Source organism: Panthera pardus, unplaced genomic scaffold (genome assembly GCF_024362965.1).
Source record: "Panthera pardus isolate Hobbes unplaced genomic scaffold, ASM2436296v1 HiC_scaffold_2, whole genome shotgun sequence".
Classification (NCBI taxonomy): domain Eukaryota; kingdom Metazoa; phylum Chordata; class Mammalia; order Carnivora; family Felidae; genus Panthera; species Panthera pardus.
In genome coordinates, this window is record NW_026526765.1 from 41,271,715 (window position 1) to 41,290,725 (window position 19,011).

The following is a 19,011-nucleotide window of genomic DNA, read 5'->3' on the forward strand; positions in this document are numbered from 1 at the left end:
GTTTATTCCAAAATTGATTCCCTGTAACTTCCAGTTTTACCCTCTCGATCAGTTAAAAATTTCTATCTCTAATTCGTTCTCTGCATCATGGTCCTACAGACAACTGAAAAGAGCTTTCCCCTTCTTCTGAAATCCTACTTTGTGCAGGAAAAATATTCCCAGTTGTATTCAACCCAGGTTGATCTCACTCACCAAGAGATATTTGGCAATGGCTGGAGATATCTGTTGTCACAACTGGGAATGGTCATGCTTTGGGCATTCAGTGGGTAGAGGTCAGAGATGCTAAATGCCTTAAAATGGACAAGACAACCCCCCCACTCCCCAATAAAGAATCATCTAACTACAACATCCATAGTGGTGGAGTTGAGAAACGCTGGTTTAGAGGAGGTGATATACACCAACAGCCAGGGCTTCATGTCCTCTGCATATGCCATAGTGTGCCATTATGTCTTAACTATGGATGTCACAAAGAGAGCACAATACTCCAGTGCATTCTATATGGACCAGAAAAGACAATTACATTGCCTTCCACCCTGCTCACCATAACTTAATACAGCCTGGGGGACTCCCAGCAGTATAGGACACGTGTGCCCCCTCAAAGAGCTACAATCTAGGACAGGGGATGAGAAAAGTCTACCTTACCTGATTTGTAAGTTCCAGCAATGTTTCCCTTTTTACCACTGTATCCCTAAGGTCTCGTACAATGCTAGACAGAGTGGATGCTCACAGAATAGGTTGAATCAATAATAAAATAAATTCTACTTTACATTGTGGGACCAAGTTTTGGGGATGTAAAGGTCATATTTACTAGAGGGATGGGAAGGTTTTCTCCAGCAAGTGTCTTTTAAGGATGGTGGAGAAGAAAGTGCAATCCATGTACTATAAATAGTATGGACAAAGGCCAGGAGACAGAGATTATCTATATAAAATAAATCCATAAACCTGTATCCATGCATCCACATAGGCATACAAACATAAAGAGAGTACAAGTTAACTGGGACATAGAGTATTTGGAAGAAAATAGAACAAAATCTGTCTCAAAAGGCCAGCTCAGGGGCAGTGGTTCTCAAACTGTAGCATACAAGGGAGTCACCTGGAGGGGTTGCTGAAATACAGGTTCCTGAAAGATCTGGTTATGGCGTCCAAGAATTCACGTTTCTGTTATTGTTACTGGTTGGCAATAACTGATAACATAATAACTGATAAACGACGCTGGTGGTTTGGGAACTCCTGAGAACCTTTTTGAATGTCATGCTAGGATGAGTCTAGCAAAAGTTTTTTGAACTGGAAAACGTCCAAAAGTTCTTTGAACTGGAAAATGTCCACTGCGATCAACACTGCTGCATGCTCTACTAAAGAAGCTGAATTACAACAAATTCAAGAAAAAGGATCGTTGGTTCCCCTGCCAGGTGAACAGGGTTCATGAGGGAATGCGGTTTGGTCTCATCTCAGGAACGGATTTATCTGCAAGGTCTGTTCCCTAGACTTCCACTGGACAAGGCCCGTTCTTCTTTCACTAAAAAACTTATACAAAGTGGTTAAATGAACGTTCAGGTGACAAGTGAGGTTCCAGGTGGCCAGGATTAACTAACACGTGGCATGGGTATTTGCAAAGAAATGTCTACGCAAAACATTTCAAACTACTGTTCGTAAAACTCCATTAAAATCCCCTTTGGTAGACCAGCCACCAGCTTCCCCAAATGCAGCCATGTGGAAAAGTGTGATTAAATTGCTTTTAAATGTCTCTGGGGACACAATTTACTTTGACAACTCTTAGAAGTCAGTCATGTATTTTAAGCTCCATGCTAATCTCTACCCCACCCGTCCTACAATTAAGGAAAATTCTTCCTCCTCACTTCCTGCCATCCCACCACAGGGAAGGCAGAGGAGCAAGGAGAATAACGTGGAATCTTAGATTCTCAGACTTAGAGGAGATGTTAGCAGTCAACTTTATGTCTTTATCTGAGCATCTCGTCTTCCTGCCTTAACCAGTTATTAGCTCTGTGGTCTCAGGATTAGTTATGTGACTTCTCCAGGATCCAGTTTACTCATCTGAAGTGTGGGTATCATTATGTCCACCTCACTGACTCGCGGTGAGAAATGATGAGCTAGTGTTCAATACAGGAAGTTTTCGGTACATAATGCTTCATAAATAGTAGTTACTATCTTTTCTTACATATAAGTACAAGATCAAAGGGAATATATATATATATTATACATATGAATTCAAATAGATTCAAATACATTCTGAAACCAGGGGCTCTAAATTATTTAACAAATAAAATGGAGGTCACCTGGTTCAACATCTCTCCTAGTAATGACGTGGTGAATGAGTTGGTCCCTAAAGGTGAACGGAAGCAGTGAGACCCTATTGGTTGCAAGCAATGAAGTAGATCTTGTGTAGTATCTTCTTATGGACTTAATCCAGGCCCTGCTGTCCTAACTGAAATAATTGAAAGTGACATCCTAGATGGTCCGCGAGACCAGATCTCTAGTCACGATTAACTAAAGAAAGAAATGCCAACCGCAGGAGAGAACACATGAAGTCGCATCTGGCTGCTAAAACCCAAATATTGAGATGGAATCAGGAAAACAAACCTTTCATCACAGTCCCCTCACCCCCCACCCCCAACTCCGAATTTATAAAGCACAAGCCAGTGGTCTTCAGGACTTAGGACTAGGGGGATAAAGAGCTCTGCAGAATCAATAAATTTATTAGTTACAAGGAGCATTTTGTCTTTAGCAAGACAATCAGTTCTAGCGTCAATCCTTTCATGGATATTCTTTCCAACATTTAACAAATCACGTGATGTCTTTGGGTCTCTGTTTCTTATGTGTAAAGGGGGATTAATTACATCTCAGCTTTTGTAAGAGGTTGTAGTTGTGTTGGATTAAAGATGGCCACAAATTCTTTGACATGCTTCCCATCCAGAGGTGGGGAGTCTGCTCCTTCCCTTGTGACTGCCTTGTGACTGCCCTGACAGAGAATACATTAGAAGTGTTGTATGCCGGTCTTGAGACTCATTTTTAAGAGGGCTCTTGGTTTCTCAAGGCCATGATCTGTCATGTAAGAAATCGAACATGTATGAACATGAGATCACATATAGAGAGCTGGGACCACATGGACAGGGACAGGGGCCCAGCTGAGCCCAGCTTTCCAGATGACGCCACCAAAGTGCCATCAATGTGTATGATAAATTGTCTTAGACCCTTCAGGCTTGTCCAGTCTCCAGCTAAACACCATCAAGTGACTTTAGCCAAGCCCAGATTCCTGACGCGCAGAACTGTGAAGTCTGGGAATAGTACATTGTTTTTTCAGCCATTAAGTTTTGGGGTAGATGTTATACGGCAACAGATAACTACAACTGAAATAAACAGGTAATATACAGTCTAGTGTGACCGTGGCAGTTCCCTGGCTGGACAGTAGTCCTCCCTCCAGTAGGGGATCTAGCCACATTTTGTAGCAGAGCTCTGGATGCAGAGATTTATCTTTCTCCTCATGGTAACTGGTTTTGTTACACTTCAGTTGCTCTGGCTCCCCTCTGAAGCGGTGTAGAAACAGCAGCGGCTTCAAGAGAAAGCTAAAGCGCTCCGCTTCTGCTTCCCAAGGGGTTTGGCAAGCTGCCAGTCGCTTTGAGAATCAAGGAAGACGACCCCAGCAGGGATATTCATCAGGAGCCAGGAGCACAAAGTGGGGCTGAGAATGTCGCCAAGAGCCGAGGGGGAACTTCGGGTTCCAGGAAGAAAAAACTGTGGGGGTGAGGGTTTGGGGGGAGACTCCTTTCTGTCAGAGATCTGAATTGTTTCCGCATCTCTGCCCTGGTTCTTCAAGTATTTTGTTTATGTCTGTGACACAGCACATCTCCAATCGTATTATAAGTGTCTGTTTCTTGTCTCTGCTATAGCTACTACTATTCACACTATACGTGTTGCCCATTTACCGAGGGCACATTATGCAGCAAGAGGTGTATTCTATAATATATCTCACTCTCCTATAGCAACGCTGCAAGGCAGCTCTCATTCTCCACGTTTTAAATATGAGGAAACTGAGGCCCAGGGAGTTCAATCCACTTGCCTAATATCCTACGGCCAGGATACAGTAAAACTGGGAATTAAACCCACATCTGGCAAAGTCCGTGCCCTGGTAATGCTGGTGAATGGTCAGGGTGAGACCAAAGCAACCCTCTTTAGGAAGAAGACAGAGAACATGAGTGCCTTATAAGCTTTCTGAGCTGAGGACACATGGAAAAAATGTGAACATATTTAAATAAATTTAAAGATGCATATGATAAATAATATACAGGAATAAAAACTAAAAACCTACTGCAACAATCAAGAAGTGGGATGGGAGAAAAGGAGCGAAGAGGAGGAAGATGGGTTTGAGAGATATTTATAAAAATGAATCTACGATTTGGCTTCCAGCTGGTCATGGTGGATAAGGAAAAGATGACCTCAAAGAATTGCATTTAAATGACTAAAAGATGACTAATAGATGTGCCTTTTACGTACAAAGTAGAAGAGGATATTAGTTTATAACGGAAATTTCCACTTTGGGCACAGTGGATTCAAGAAAACAGAAAGAAGCTTAAGGCGAGATATTGAACAGGTGGGTAGAGATAGGACCCCAGAGCCCAGAGATGGGACAGGACTGCAGGAGGGGTGAGAACAGAGGTGCAGGTGAAGCCATGGGATGGGTGAGCTCTCCAAAGGAAAGAAGGAGATCCCTAGTGCTGGAAGGCCGAGGGTCTAACCTTGAAGGATACTCGGCCGTACAACAGGAAGAAAAACACAGCAACTGGTGTCTGGGAAGTCACCCACAACAACCAGTAGAAATTCACATTTGGAAAGGAGAACAATAATGGAATAACACTTGTGGCTAACATTTATTGAATGCTTATTATGTACCATGCACTGATTTATGTTCTCCTGCATGCACTCAGTTATATTCTTCACGAACTCCAAAAGGAAGTTACTATTAACACAATGTTAGAGCTGAGAAGGTAAAACCCAGAAAATTTAAATAACTTCTCAAGATTACACAATTGGTAACCGGTCAAGCTGGGATTGAATCCAGGCAGTCTAGCACCCCGGGCGTCATTCTTAACTACTTGCTATACTGGCTATTTGAGAAGGGTAGAAAAATGAACACCAAAGTCAGACCAAGCAACCACAAGTCACATCTCGGAGCATCAGCTAAATGTGCCTGGAGCAGCTGCCTTGGACCAATCAGAATAGCACGAGGACAGGTGAACTCTCATTTGCCTTGAGGCTGACTCTCAAGGAGCTTATCATCCAGGATGAGAAGGAGATAAACCAATGATTAAGATGAGTGATAACTGGGGCACCTGGGTGGCTCAGTCGGTTCAGCATCCGACTTCAGCTTGGGTCACGATCTCACGATGCGTGGGTTCAAGCCCTGCGTCGGGCTCCGTGCTGACAACGTGGAGCCTGGAGCCTGCTTCAGATTCTGCGTCCCCTCTCTCTCTGCCCCTCCCCTGCTTGTGTGCGCATGTGCGCTTTCTCTCTCTCACAAAAATTAAAAATAAAAAATAAAAAAAACATTAAAAATTTTAAAAACAAGATGGATGATAACTGCTATGCTTATACATTTTTTAATTTTTTTAACGTTTTATTTATTATTATAAATTATAGAATCCGAAGCAGGCTCCAGGCTCTGAGCTGTCAGCACAGAGCCCGACACGAGGCTTGAACTCTCAAACCACGAGATCATGACCTGAGCCGAAGTTGGACGCTTAACTGACTGAGCCATCCAGGCGCCCCACTGCTATGCTTATATTTAACATTCTATGGGCACTCAGAAGAAACAACAAATCATGGGGAATGAAGCCTGGCCAGTGGGTAGAGACAGTGACACATTCTGTCAGAATACTGAAGGGTGAGTGTTCATCGGGAAAAGAAAAGGAACTCGAGGCAAGGCAGAACATGGGGTTATGAGGAAACATATCAGACTCAGGCTATGAATAACAGATCACTCATGGGTTGGAGCTGAGTTAGAAAAAACAGACCAAGGACACGCTGGGAAAAGCACTGAAAGACAAGGGAAGAATTTAGCCTGTGGTTGATAAGGTATCACTGAAAAAAATTCGGGGCTTTGCACATGCCATTTTCTCGAACCTTCCTTCCAGGAGATGCCTCCTCTTCTTCCCCTTTACCTACTGACATTTGCATAATCCACAGATCCCAGCTTCCCTGTTACTTCCTCCCAGTGCTTACACTGCTTTGGAGGCCACATGCTCCAATAGCTTCTTTGACTTCTCCTTATTTGACTTCAATGGCCACCGATTTCATTATAATTACCTATTTACTACCTGTTCCCCACTAGACTAAAAGCTCTGTGATTCAGAGCTTTCTCTGGTTGTTCACCTCTGCACTTCCACTGCTCTGCTCAGCTCCTGGCAATTAGTTAAGTACTCAATGCATATTTAATGAAATGAATATAAAAATAAGAGTTCATATCCCGTAGCATGAGATTCAACTCAACAAGTATTACCATTATGTACAAAGTATGAACTTAGCCTCAAAGCGTATGTGAGAAAGGGAAACAGTACGCCTTCCTTTCAGAAACACATTTCAATCCCATTGGGAAAACAGATGTAACTGTGTGACACAAGTTCACAATGACAGACACCTTTTAGGTATACATTACAAAACTGAGTGGTGCCGCAGGGAGATCATTAAGAAACGCAGACACGCTTATCTCTGGCACAGGATGAAATACGCAACCTTTGAGTCAGAATCATATGTTTAACAAGTAAACCTGTTTTAAAAGAAAATCTGTGACTGACAAATCGTCGGAAGAGTTTTGCAGATAATATACATCAAGTTCTTGTGTTGCCAAGAGAAAGGGTAGGCAATTTGGTCGAACATGTCAGTGAGGACATCTTGCAATCCCATAGAGAATGGCATCCTCAGTGAAGTGAACCATTTCAAGGGGAATTGCATTTGATGCCAAATACAGGACAAAGTATAGCATGGATTGGGGGAAGGGGATCAGAATGGTTACAAGTCTAAAAAGTATGGCATATGAAGCCAGTGGAAGGATCTAGGGATGTTTGGCCTAATACAAGAAGAGTTGGGAAGGGCAAACCTTTGTCTTGTTGTGGAGGCTCAATAAAGAGATCTGAAGGTCCCTTGGGCAGCCTAAGAGAAGTTGATGTCTGCTATTCTTGTCTGCCCAACATCCTTCTTCCAGAAGGAACTGCCATTCTCCCACGCCATACACCTTTGGTAAAGCTGTCATGGTGCCTCACCTCTGCCCAGCCACCATAATGTGTGAATGGTCAATGAAAGAGTGACTCAAGCAAAGCCAGCCAAAATTCTTCCATGAGAAAGAGCATTTAGGCTTCTCCTCCTGTGGATTCACAAGTTCATCAGGATGGTTTAAGACTCACTGGTCTAAGCCCAGCCTGAGACTCAATCCAACAAGAAAACAGCAAAGGGACACAAAAGACAGATATACAGAGATGGACAGAGGCAGAGAGGGAGACTGACAGAGATGGAAGAGAAAGAGAAGAAAAAAGAAAAGATAGAGTCAAGGAGGAGAGAGAGACAGAGACAGAAGGAGAGAGTGAGCCTCAATGGCATTGTCAAACCCTGTAGACGGCCATGTCTAAGGTCAGACTTTTCAGCTGATTCAACCAATCAATTTATTTTCCATCATGTGTTGCTGAAAAAGATCTTACTAACATATCATCTGAGAAGTGAGCTGGTCAAAACACTACATTCAGGCAATTCATTGGGATACTGGGAAAGCCCTTTTCAAAAGCTTATTTTAAATATAAAGCCATTTGAGCAAACTAAAAATATATTCACAGAAGTCTGCTTCTTGCATATCAAATGACTGGAATTTGCAGACAGCTACTGTGTACAGTGGTAACCTCTAGGGTATATAGCTGTGGAGGTGCAGAGGGAGAAGAGAGACATTTTTATGTTCTACTCATAAGCCAGAGGCACTTTTTTTTCACAATGCTCAGGTATTATTGTCATGCTCATTAAAAACTGTGATGGGGAGGGTGGCGCCTGGGTTGCTCAGTGAGTTAAGCGTTATGCTTCGGCTCAGGTCACCATCTCATGGTTCGTGATTCAAGCCCTGCGACAGGCTCTGTGCTGACAAGAGTTCAGAGTCTGGAGCCTGCTTCAGAGTGTTTGTCTCCTTCTCTCTCTGCCCCTCACCTGCTAGCTCTCTCTCTCTCTCTCTCTTTCAAAAATAAACATTAAAAATTAAAAAGAAACTGCGATGATTAGAAAAGAGACTGTTGAAATGGATGAGACACAAGGTCATGAATGAGGGTGGTGGGACCAAGGAAGACGAATATGGGAGTGAGTGGGAGAAAGGATCTGCTGACAGGAGACAGCCAGGGCTCCAAAGGGGGGAGAATCCAGGGCATTTTGTGAGAAAGCAGAGAGAACACGTTGGTCAGAAAGACTTCTGCGCTCTCTGCCTCGCTCAGATCTCAGAGGGAACTCCTAACACTAAAGTTAGAATGTTTTCAGTGACTGGAGAATGTGCTGGTCTAGGAGCACTTTTGGCCAAAGGCGATCCTGGATACTTCTGCGCTCAAGAAGTGTCAGTTTCTAGCACAGGGAAGATTCAAGTTTCAAACATACATTTTAGAGGTTAGTAAAAGTGATGGCTCCCAACCCCGATCTATCTGGTCACCTAGTCTAGCCAGGACCATTTTCAACTACCCTCCATATAACCGTTGTTAATAGTTTGATGCAATTTCATTCATATTCTCTCTCTGTCACTCACTCACTCACTCACTCACTCACTCACTCACTCACCTATACCTAAATATAATACCTCTATATTTATTTTACAAAAGTAGAATTATTCTAAACATTGAAATCTGACACTTGCTTTCCCCCCCAATTAACACAGCAGTGATATCTTTCTAGGGCAACACACATAACTATTTCTGATGGGTTTTAGTGGCCAGATTAAAACTCAGTACTCTATCACAGATACTTAGTTGGTTTTCATTCACCACAGAACCTTTGATTCAAAATAGTCAACTGTACTATAGTGCTTTTAATCCACTTTTCTGGTCTCCCATGACCCATACATACTATATGATGCATGTAGCTTAATTATGCTTTGGAAATTACTTCTAATGAGGCAATAAGCTTTCATTAATTGGATTCAATTCTCAAAGCACCAGGAAGCACAGTGGATGGAGCACTGTAGTTGGGAAAAAGCATTTTATAATATTAATGGAGTCCTGCTTCTTGCTTTGATCCAAGGGTCTGCCATCCGGGAGGAATTAAGAATCACAGTGAGCGTTTTTGCCTGGGAAGCATGACCGGAGATCACTAATCCCTGTAGAGTCATGGTAGCTCCAGAAACAAAGACAAACATCTTAACAGGAATCACATGATGAACAATGGGCACTGCACCCCACTGACAAGCTCCCCCTGTGCTCTGGCCCAGCCCAACGGTCAGGTTGGACAGAGCAAAAACAGAAGCTAACTGATAAATAAAAGCTTACACTTCCAGACTAAGATGTAGTGTTGTCATGTTCAGGGTGAAACTTCCATCCCAATGAGAATATCATTCTTGGGACAGGAGATGCTAGAAACAATTGGCAACCTTCCCAGGCTCCCTGAGGAAAACCGGCCAAATGAAACCATCTGACTCCATCTTATTTATGGTATCAGAGGTTTTGATGTCCACTATCCGAGAAGGAAATGGAACTAATGGCAGCCAAAAAGTTTTGAGAGAATTCCCTCAAAAACAGGGTACACTGAACACTCCATTTGTTGAACAGCGTTTACCAAGTGCCTACATCAGTAGGTTGGTTGCTCTTATTGGTTAATTGCTAGTTTCCCCATTAAAAGGTAAGTTCCATGAGGGCGAGGACATTGTCCTTACTCATATCTTTTTTTTTTTTAATGTTTATGTTTTGAGAGAGAGAGAGCGTGCGAGCAGGGGAGGGACAGAGAGAGAGAGAGAAAGAGAGAGAGAATCCCAAGCAGGCTCCATGCTGCCCGTGCAGAGCCCGATGCGGGGCTCAAACCCATGAGCCATGAGATCGTGACCTGAGCCGAAGACGGACGCTTCACCGACCTAGCCACCCAGGTGCCCCTCCTTACTCATATCTTTGCACTTTCTCCTCTCGGGGGTGATAGAGACATATGATTCCACTCGAATGTGTTCTATAAGAAACAAATGAGCAAAGGAAAATAAAAGAGGCACGCCCCCATTCTTAAATACAGAGAGCAAACTGGGGTTGCCTGAGGGGAGGTGGGGGGAATGGGTGAAATAGATAGAGAGGAATAAGAGGTAAAAACTTCCAGTGACAAAATGAATAAATCACAGAGATGAAAAGTACAGCATAGGGAATACAGCCAATAAGATTGTAATAACGTCGTGTGGTGACAGATGGTCACTATACTTATCACAGTGAGCATTAAATAATACATAGAATTGTTGAAGCATTATGTGTACACATGAAAGTAATATAACACAGCATGTTAATTATACTTTAATAAAAGAGTATAAACGCAAAAAAAAATACACGATAGATTTTAATCACCACTGCACTAACTTTTACAAAGAAGAATCAGTTTGATGGGGTCAGGGAGAGCTTCCAGAAGGAGGCAAGGATTGAGCCTAAGTCTGAAAGATACACAAGAGAGGAGGGGGCAAAGGAGTTTCCAGGTACAGGGAGGAGCCAAGGCCCTGGGATGGCTGGGCCCAGAGCACTGGAGACAGAAAGAAGGCAAAGACAGCTTGCAGCCCCGGGAGTAAGGCTGGTGAAGGGCATCAAGGGAGGTTGGGGACACAGACAGGAAACAGATGGCACAAAACCCTACGGGCCCAGGAGTCTGGTCTCGATCTTCAGTGCACTGCATAGCCATTGAAGGGTTTTAACCATGACTCTGGCTATGAGATCTTATAAGACGTGAGCAGATTGGAGGAAGATAAAGTAGATGTGGGGAGAACAATTAGGAGGCTGCTGAAGCGGCTTATGCAAGAGATGGCATTAGTCTGGGCCAGCATGATAAAAGTTGGAGAGAAACAGTAGGATCTGTTTAGGAAAGAAAATCAGTAGGACTTATTGATTAAACGCAGGGGATAAGGAAAGACCGCATGTAGCGTAACTACCTGATTTCTGGATGATGCAGCGGCTGGAGCAGCTATTCACTGATGAGGTCCAAGTTCGGTAAGAAAAATCTTACCCATGGAGGGTGCATGGACAGTTGCAGGAAACTGAAATGAACATCCACCAGCACTGTGTACTGTGCCAAGCTGGGCCAACGCAATGCCTCCGCCGAACTATCTAACTCAATCCTAAAGAACAGGTGCTGTTGCCCCCAATTTTAGAGACGAGAAGACAGAGACTCAGAAAAGCTTAATAACTTAAGACCATCCTCAGAGCTAAACACTGGCAGAGCGGGGGTTTGAATCTCACCCTCTTCAGTTCTAAAGCAGATGGTTCTTCATGACCAGACCATACTGCTTCGAGACAATGAATGCCCGCCTCCGCGGGGAAAATTCCATGATTTCTAAAGCCCCTGATAGTTCATCTGGAACTCTGAAGCCAAATCTTCCTAGGGAACCTTCAGCCCCCTTCTCAGGGCTGCTCCGAGTCAATTTTCCACACTAGGAAGATGATTCTATATGTCCCCCCAATCTACACTCCCTACTCAGCTCATTTTCTTCCCCTTGCTTTTACCCAAAACTCAAGGTTACCTCCAGGTGCCACGATTACCTCAGCTCTGCCCCCTCCAAGTCCATATGATACTTTCAGTCTCAGCACTCAATTTGGCAATGACCCCATGTGGGCTACCCCTCAAGACTTCCATGTATTTTCTACCCCCTTATATTTTATTTCTTCTCATGTGAACTTTCATACAGTATATAGTGACTGGCTTAAAGTGTTTCATGTACTGAAGTCGGACTGCTGCGAACAAGCAGATGAACACAAGTTTCAAACCATGACGTGCTTTGGGTCTGCTCGTCAACCAACAGTTCAGTTTTACCAATGTCGCTATCTGTAGCGAGAGAGTCTCATTAGACGTGCATTTAATTTAAGCACATTCGACTCTATGTTCCTGGTACAGCAAGAGAGAGAAAGAATTCGCACAATTTAAATAGAGCAGGCCATTACACCTGCCATTCCAATCAATAAGCACCATCCCATGGGACAGGAGATGAATCCACTGTTCCCGCAGCTGGTTTCAGGCCCTCAGGACCTTCCCCAGTGTCAGAAATTCTCTGGACAGACTCTTATTTGAGTGTTTAAAGACATATTTTAGACACATCACAATCTCTAATTTTAGTCAAATGCTTTTCCTGTCCCCCAGTTAAAGAAACAGTGACCTATCTCTAGACTGGAAGAATGACTGGGTCTGTTGGACTCCTCCGGAGATAGGAAAGGCTTGTCCCATGGGAATTCTGGTAACATATTACTGGCATGTGTTATCAGAATTTGGGAACTAACCCTACTATACGAGTACTGTGATGGCGGTTTGCGATCCTGTAATCGTCTGACCTTTAGACTGCATTCTGCTTTTATGACTGAATACAAACGGGCAGGAATTGGAAAATAAAAAGTCCAAATACCACTGATTAACGTACACCTCAAATAAATAAGGCCACGATGGAAATCGTCAGGCCTCCTGAAGTCAAATGTGAAGCAAAAGAATAAAATTATGCAAAGGAATTAAATGCTAGCCGTGCGTCCCCCAAACGAATCATTACTGGGGATTTTAAAATCATCTTTAACTTTCTGGAAAAGATTCTCCACAGTTGCATGCACATACCTAAATATGCATATAAAATTCTGATGCGGACACATTTTGGGAGAGGAGGTCATGTCAGAACATCAAACTATCCTTCTGAACCACCCTAGCTGCCTATTGGGGAAGGCATATTACTTCCTGCTCCCTCAGAGTTTGTTCGTGCCATCAGTATAAATTTAGAGCTCTACCGTAAACTGATTGCCAAAACTTGTCACTCTCTAGATCGTGAACTTCCTACAGGCCGGTTCTGGGCCTTAACCACCTCTGTGTCTGCAGGACCTTAGGGAGGGCCTGACTGAAAGGGAGCCCTCTGCAAAGACTGGAGAGTGGGGGAATCAGTGAGTACCCAGAACTTATCTCTCTGAGATTCATCACTTTTGATGAATTAGGGAAAGGAAGAAAGGCGTGGCCCCATAGCCAATCAGGTCCTTGTCCCCAGCTCGGAGCTCTGCTGTCACACTGCTCTGTCCTCACCTGTCCAGAGAAATGCAGCACAGGTGAAAAATCGACGCCGTCGTGAGCAGGACGTCTAGCGATGTCCGGACCAGGCAAAACATCTCCCCATAAATCCAGATGTCCTGAACCAGCTCGATGGCACCAAAGGGCATCACCAGCACCGAGACCAGCAGATCCGCAAAGGCGAGGGATACGATGAAATAATTGGTCTTTATCTTCCTGTGAGAAGAATGTATAAGGAAGAAGGCAGGGGGAGAGACAAAGGAAAAGGTGGGAGAAAGGGGCAGGACAGAAAAAAGAGGAGAGGGAAACAAAGAAAGAAGGGAGAGAGACAGAGGAAAGAAAAGTCAGACATGCAATGAATTCTGTGAAATTCCCTTCCCCCCTCTGTCATGCAGCGTGTGTGGTCCAGCCACCCCTGACCTCCTGCACCCAAATCCTTCTCATCTTCTTCCCTGCGGCCACACTGGCCTGATTTGAGCCCTGGTGCATGAAGCATGGCCTCTACACAGGCTTCTCTCTCTCCCCACCTGCCCTTCCCTTCAGGCCTTGTTTGGTTATTCTCAGGGAACCCTCCCAAGGCACCCTCCTCACAAATGGTGTCAAATTCCACTGTTTTCCACGCTTAGACTGACTGCTGTGTGCCTCACATTTGTGACATGGGCCAGAACCGCGCTTTTACATTTCCTTTGCATTGTAAGTGGATTAGTGCATGCCTTGCTTAGAGAGGAAGGCCGTAGGTGAGCCAGGATTGTATCTTTTATCCCATTTTATGGCCTGGTGGCTCTCGACCCAGGCTCAACACCAGAATCACCGGGTGAGTTTTTATAAATATTGATGCCCAGGTCTCTCCCCAGATCAATTAGTTCAGAGACTTTGGGTGGTTAAACCCTCCCCCACCCCCACAAGGATTGTCAGATAAAATATGACCTCCGAGTTATAAAATAGGCCTCCGAGTTAAATGTCAATTTCAGGTAAACAATGAATAACTATTTACTATAAGTATGTTCCAGACACTGCATGGGACATACTTATGCTACACACTAGCAATTTTCAAAAGGTCTTCAGGTGACTTTAACTGCAGCTGGGTTGAGACTGATGAAGTGGAAAGAGCAGAAGATACAGGTCTAAATCCAGATCAGTCACTGAGCACGCACCCCTCTCTGAACCAGTGGGGAGGTTAGACTAGATATGCTCTCAACAATTGTACATTTATAGTGATCACAACTGTTACCAAACACCTCCCCCCAACCCCTCCCAAAGCTGAACACAGGAAAAAAAGACGGGACGGAGATCCGTGTAAGTGCTTACACCGGCTATGTCATCATGGGGAAATCACGTGTGATCTCTTCCCTGCTCTGTTTTACCAACATCATTTCCCTCTCATAATTTGAATTGTAATGGGAATCATAGTTCAGACCCCAGCTCTCCAGGGAGAGCCTCCTCCGGTTTCCTCCTGCTACTCACCTGAGCTGCCTGTCCCTGCACACAGCCACCATCACCAGCAGGTTCCCCAGGATGGCCATCAGGATAACCGCCGAGAGAAACGTGAGCAGCACGACCTTCTCCACCGACCCAAAACCCTCCTTGGAACTGGAAGACACACGCATGCACACACACACACACACACACACACACACACACACAGAATTGAAGGAAACTCTGAGACACAAGGAAGAAAATTAATTTTTTCCTCACTTATCTTCAGGAAGGTAGCTTCACCATCAGCAGCCGTAATCCATATTTACTATATACACCTGGTATATGCCAGTGTCTGTACTCGTCACTTTACATATTATCCTACTTAACCTCCTACATAATGAGGAGGCGGCAGCTCAGAGAGGTGAAGTAACTACCCTGCCATTACGCAGTTACTCTCTGCCAGAGAGCTTGTGACGTTCCTTCAGAGCACTTACCTCACTCAGCCTGTGCTCAGAAGCCTTATTTGGTTGATTCCTGTCGTGCACACCTCCCCAGCCAGGAGGTAAGCTCCACCAGGCGGAGAGCCTGCCTGTTTTATCCACCGATCAGTTCAATCTCAGTGCATCACTCACAGTTGTCGGATGAAGGAAAGTTGGTGTTGGATGAATGAATGACAGTAAGTGGAAGCAGGGTCTGCATGAACACGAGGCCACCCTGTCTCCAGGACCCCACCCCTGCCCATGCAGAAGCTGCCCTGTAGAAGTGGGCTATTGTGGGGAGAGGTCATGGCTTGAAGGCTGTTCTAGCAAAAAGTGGACCTGAATAAACTGATCTCAGATTCTGTGAGCTCCACTGGAAAGATAACAGCCAATCAATAGGCTCAGGGACTCCTTTCAACTGCCCTGAATCACATTTCTTTTGGTGCCCGATTGAATAGCTCACATTTGTGTTCTTGTCAATTCCAGCATCTGAATTGGTCCTGTGAACCCTGCCCTCCTATCGTAAACTCGGCATTTTGTTTTATTAACTTGGAAGCAAGTGTCTTCATCAATAAAAGCATAACATCCGTAGGTTATTAAAAAGCTACAGAAAAAAGGTTTCTGCTTTTAATAGAGTAGTAATAAAATTTTCTCTTTTAATCACGTTTCAAAGGGTCTCAAAACTCTCAGTGCCAAACCCTACATTTCAACACGGAGAAACTGAGGCCCAGAGTGGAGAACTGAATTGTCAAAGTATGTTAGTGTCTGGCCTAGGAGAGGCTGCTTGTCCTGTGAGCCTGGAAACACAGGGTCCCAAGCAGCAAGAAACAGCTGTCTTGACTGAGCTACTCTAACTGAAAACCAAGATGGCTGTTGGCCCCAGATGGCAACAACCCACCAGATCCTAGCTCTGGCCTCGTCCCCAAATTGTTTTCCATTAGGCCTGGCATGGAAGACAAGGTGCCAACTGGAATAAGGAACCAGTATTATAGTGGCTGAAGAGCCAGCAAGCTCCTTCACTCTGCTGACAAGTGTTTGTGTTGACTGATTGAAGTCATCGTGGCTAAGGTTCATAAAAAGAAATTCAAGTTATGTTCATCTAAACCACCCTTCCACATCCAAATTCCAACTATCGACAGGTTACAAGTATTGAACGGGGGAGATGTGATTCAGGAGGAAAAAGACTTCCACAGGGTAATATGGCTACCCCAAGCTAATCTGATCTCAGGCCATGTTACGGCAAGTAAAGTGGCCAACAAAGGAGGTGAGAGTGGGATTTCCCCTTGTTCTTCTCAGAGGCTCTGACTGAGAGCCCTTCGGAAACATGTTCTCCCCGCACAGCCTCTGCCCTTGCTCTCTGCCTTCCTCCTGGAACGCTTCTTCGGGGCTGGCTTCTTCTTGTCACTCACATCTCAGATTCAAGTGAGGCCCTGTTGAATGTGCCACAACCAACAAACATTTTGCAGTTTCTGTGAACCACTTGTTATCCGAAATGACTTCTGTTGTTGATTCCTGTGGCCCATCCTCAACACAATGACTTTGTTCCGCTTTTTTCACTGCAACTCCCAGATTCTAGCACAGCGTCTGATCTAGAATATGTGCATACAGGTATGTGTAGTACATAGGAAGTGCTCAGTTATGTTAAGCTAACTAAGTGAAAGAAAAAACATACTGCATTCATAATGGTGAGGTTTAGGCTTCAACGTCTTTGAAGACTGATTGAAGGTACAAAGAAGATTTTGCCTAGAGAAGAAAAGACCCAGAGATAAGACACAAAAGCTATTTTTAACTATCTTGAAGCACTGCCATCTGAAATGAGAGTAGATTCCCGCATTCATTCATTCAACAGCATTTTCTGAGCACCTACTCTGCATTAGGCATTGTTGTATACCTTGCGGAAGCAGATAAGCCAGAGAACAGACAATGAATAGCTAAACAAGAAAATATATAAAGTGTCAGGCTCTAATACACGCTATGGCAAAAAAAAAAAAAAAAAAAAATCTAGGAGGGACAGGAGGACAGGACTGCCAGAGGGGGTGAAGGGCTGGCTATATAATAAGGGTTGTCACAGAATGCTCTGTGATAGGGTTGTCATACTTTCTGCCCTGCAGGCTTGTGGAATCAAGTGGGACCAGTGATCGGGTTGTAAGCAGTGGTTCTCAACTTTAGTTACATACTGAAATCACCTAAGGAGCTTTAAAAAGTGCTGATGCATGGACTCCAATCTCAAAGACACTGATTTAACTGGTCTGGGCTTTGTGGCCTAAATATTGGAATTTTTAAAAGCTCTCAAGGGATTCAGATGTGCAACCAAGGTGGGGAATCACTGCCAAGAGAAAGGTAACATTTAGTAACGGGTAGTAGAACTTCCTAACAACTAAGAATGATCCTCAACAGCTTCCTGGTGTTGTTTTGAACTCCTTGGCTCAGGAAATGTTTAAGAATACCTAGATGTCAATAAAATACCACTGCACACCTGTTAAGATGGCTATTATAAAATAAAACAAAACAGAAAAATAACACGTGTCGATAACCACGTGGAGACATCGGAACCCTTGCGCATCCTGGTGGAATTGTAAAACATTGCCTTCACTGTGGAAAGCAGTGTCCCAAAATAAATTTTTGCAGAAGTTTCTCAAAAGGCTAAACATAGAATGACCAGGGGAGTCAGTAATTCAACTCCCAGGTATATACCCCCAAAGAATTGAAAGCAGGGACATAAATACTTTTCTACCTATGTTTACAGCAACACTATTCACAGTAGTAAAAAGGTAGAAATGACCCAAGTGTCCATCAACAGATAAATGGATGAACAAAATGTGGTATACACATACTACGGAATACTAATCAGCCATGAAAAGAAATGAAGGTCTGAAACATGCTACAATGGACATAAACCTTGAAAACATTATACTTAGTGAAATATGAAATAATTCCGACAGAAAGACAAATATTGTATGATTCCGCTTATAAGAAGAGCCTAGAACAGGCAAATTCATAGAGACAGAACACAATAGTGGTTACCAGGGACACGAAGGAGCAAGGAATGAGCAGTACAGAGTTTCTGTGAGGAAGAGGAAAAAATTCTAGAAATGGATAGTGGTGATGGTTGTGCACCATTGTGAATGTTCTTACTGTCACTGGGTTATACATTTAAAATGGTTATTTTATATATTAATGGCAAATTTTAGGTTATGCACACTTTATCGCAATAAAGAAAGTTTATATGGATGACCACAGAGAGGATACCGAATCGGGCTCCTGCGTTGGAGGCAGATTGGTCTGGCTGATTTTAGATCACTCTCTTATCTATGGACAGTGATCTGAACCTATTCTTAGAACACGGATTCTCCATCAACCACATCCTTGTCATTAGAGCCATCTCCTCTATACTGCCTTTCCTCTTATAGGAGGAAAGACCAGATTGAGGGTATGTGGTGAATACCTCTGGCACCAGAGAATGTACATTTCAAATCAAATGGGAATATCAGGGTCAGAGATTCCCAAGTCAATGTTATGGTTCACTTGTGGCACACCAGTTAGGAGCCAGAAATAACTAAGCTTTAAACTCAACTTTGAATGACAAGCACAATTTAACAATGGAAGGAGCTTTTCCAATTAAGCAGAACTGTCCACTGAACTAAATGTAAGTCCAGTGGTAATTAAGATAAATCAGGAACCACCTAGCAAAATCCACGTTAGATCGCTGGGTTACCTTGGACTTCCTCCAACCACTCCCTGTCAACCACTACCAGGTACTTCTCTTCTCATCTGGCCAAAGAGCAGTCCACTCCACTAAATTGGTTCTTTGACACTTATGCTTGTGATAAATTTTGCTTTCTCTTCTCTTTTGCTTCTTTCAGTGATCTCTTGATCTATTGATAAA

At 43.8% G+C, this 19,011-nt stretch overlaps 1 protein-coding gene across 5 annotated transcripts in view; it reads right to left on the minus strand.

Moving 5' to 3' along the window:
- The window catches only part of HTR4 (5-hydroxytryptamine receptor 4), a 174,447-nt gene that overhangs the window by 64,051 nt on the left and 91,385 nt on the right, over positions 1-19,011 (minus strand). For all 5 annotated transcript variants that reach the window (XM_053907008.1, XM_019464362.2, XM_053907007.1 and 2 more), the window contains exons 3-4: positions 14,692-14,817; positions 13,243-13,443 (exon numbers count right to left, since the gene is read on the minus strand). In XM_053907008.1, coding sequence (XP_053762983.1) covers positions 13,243-13,443; positions 14,692-14,817 — 327 coding nt within the window. The remainder of the gene's footprint in view (positions 1-13,242; positions 13,444-14,691; positions 14,818-19,011) is intronic.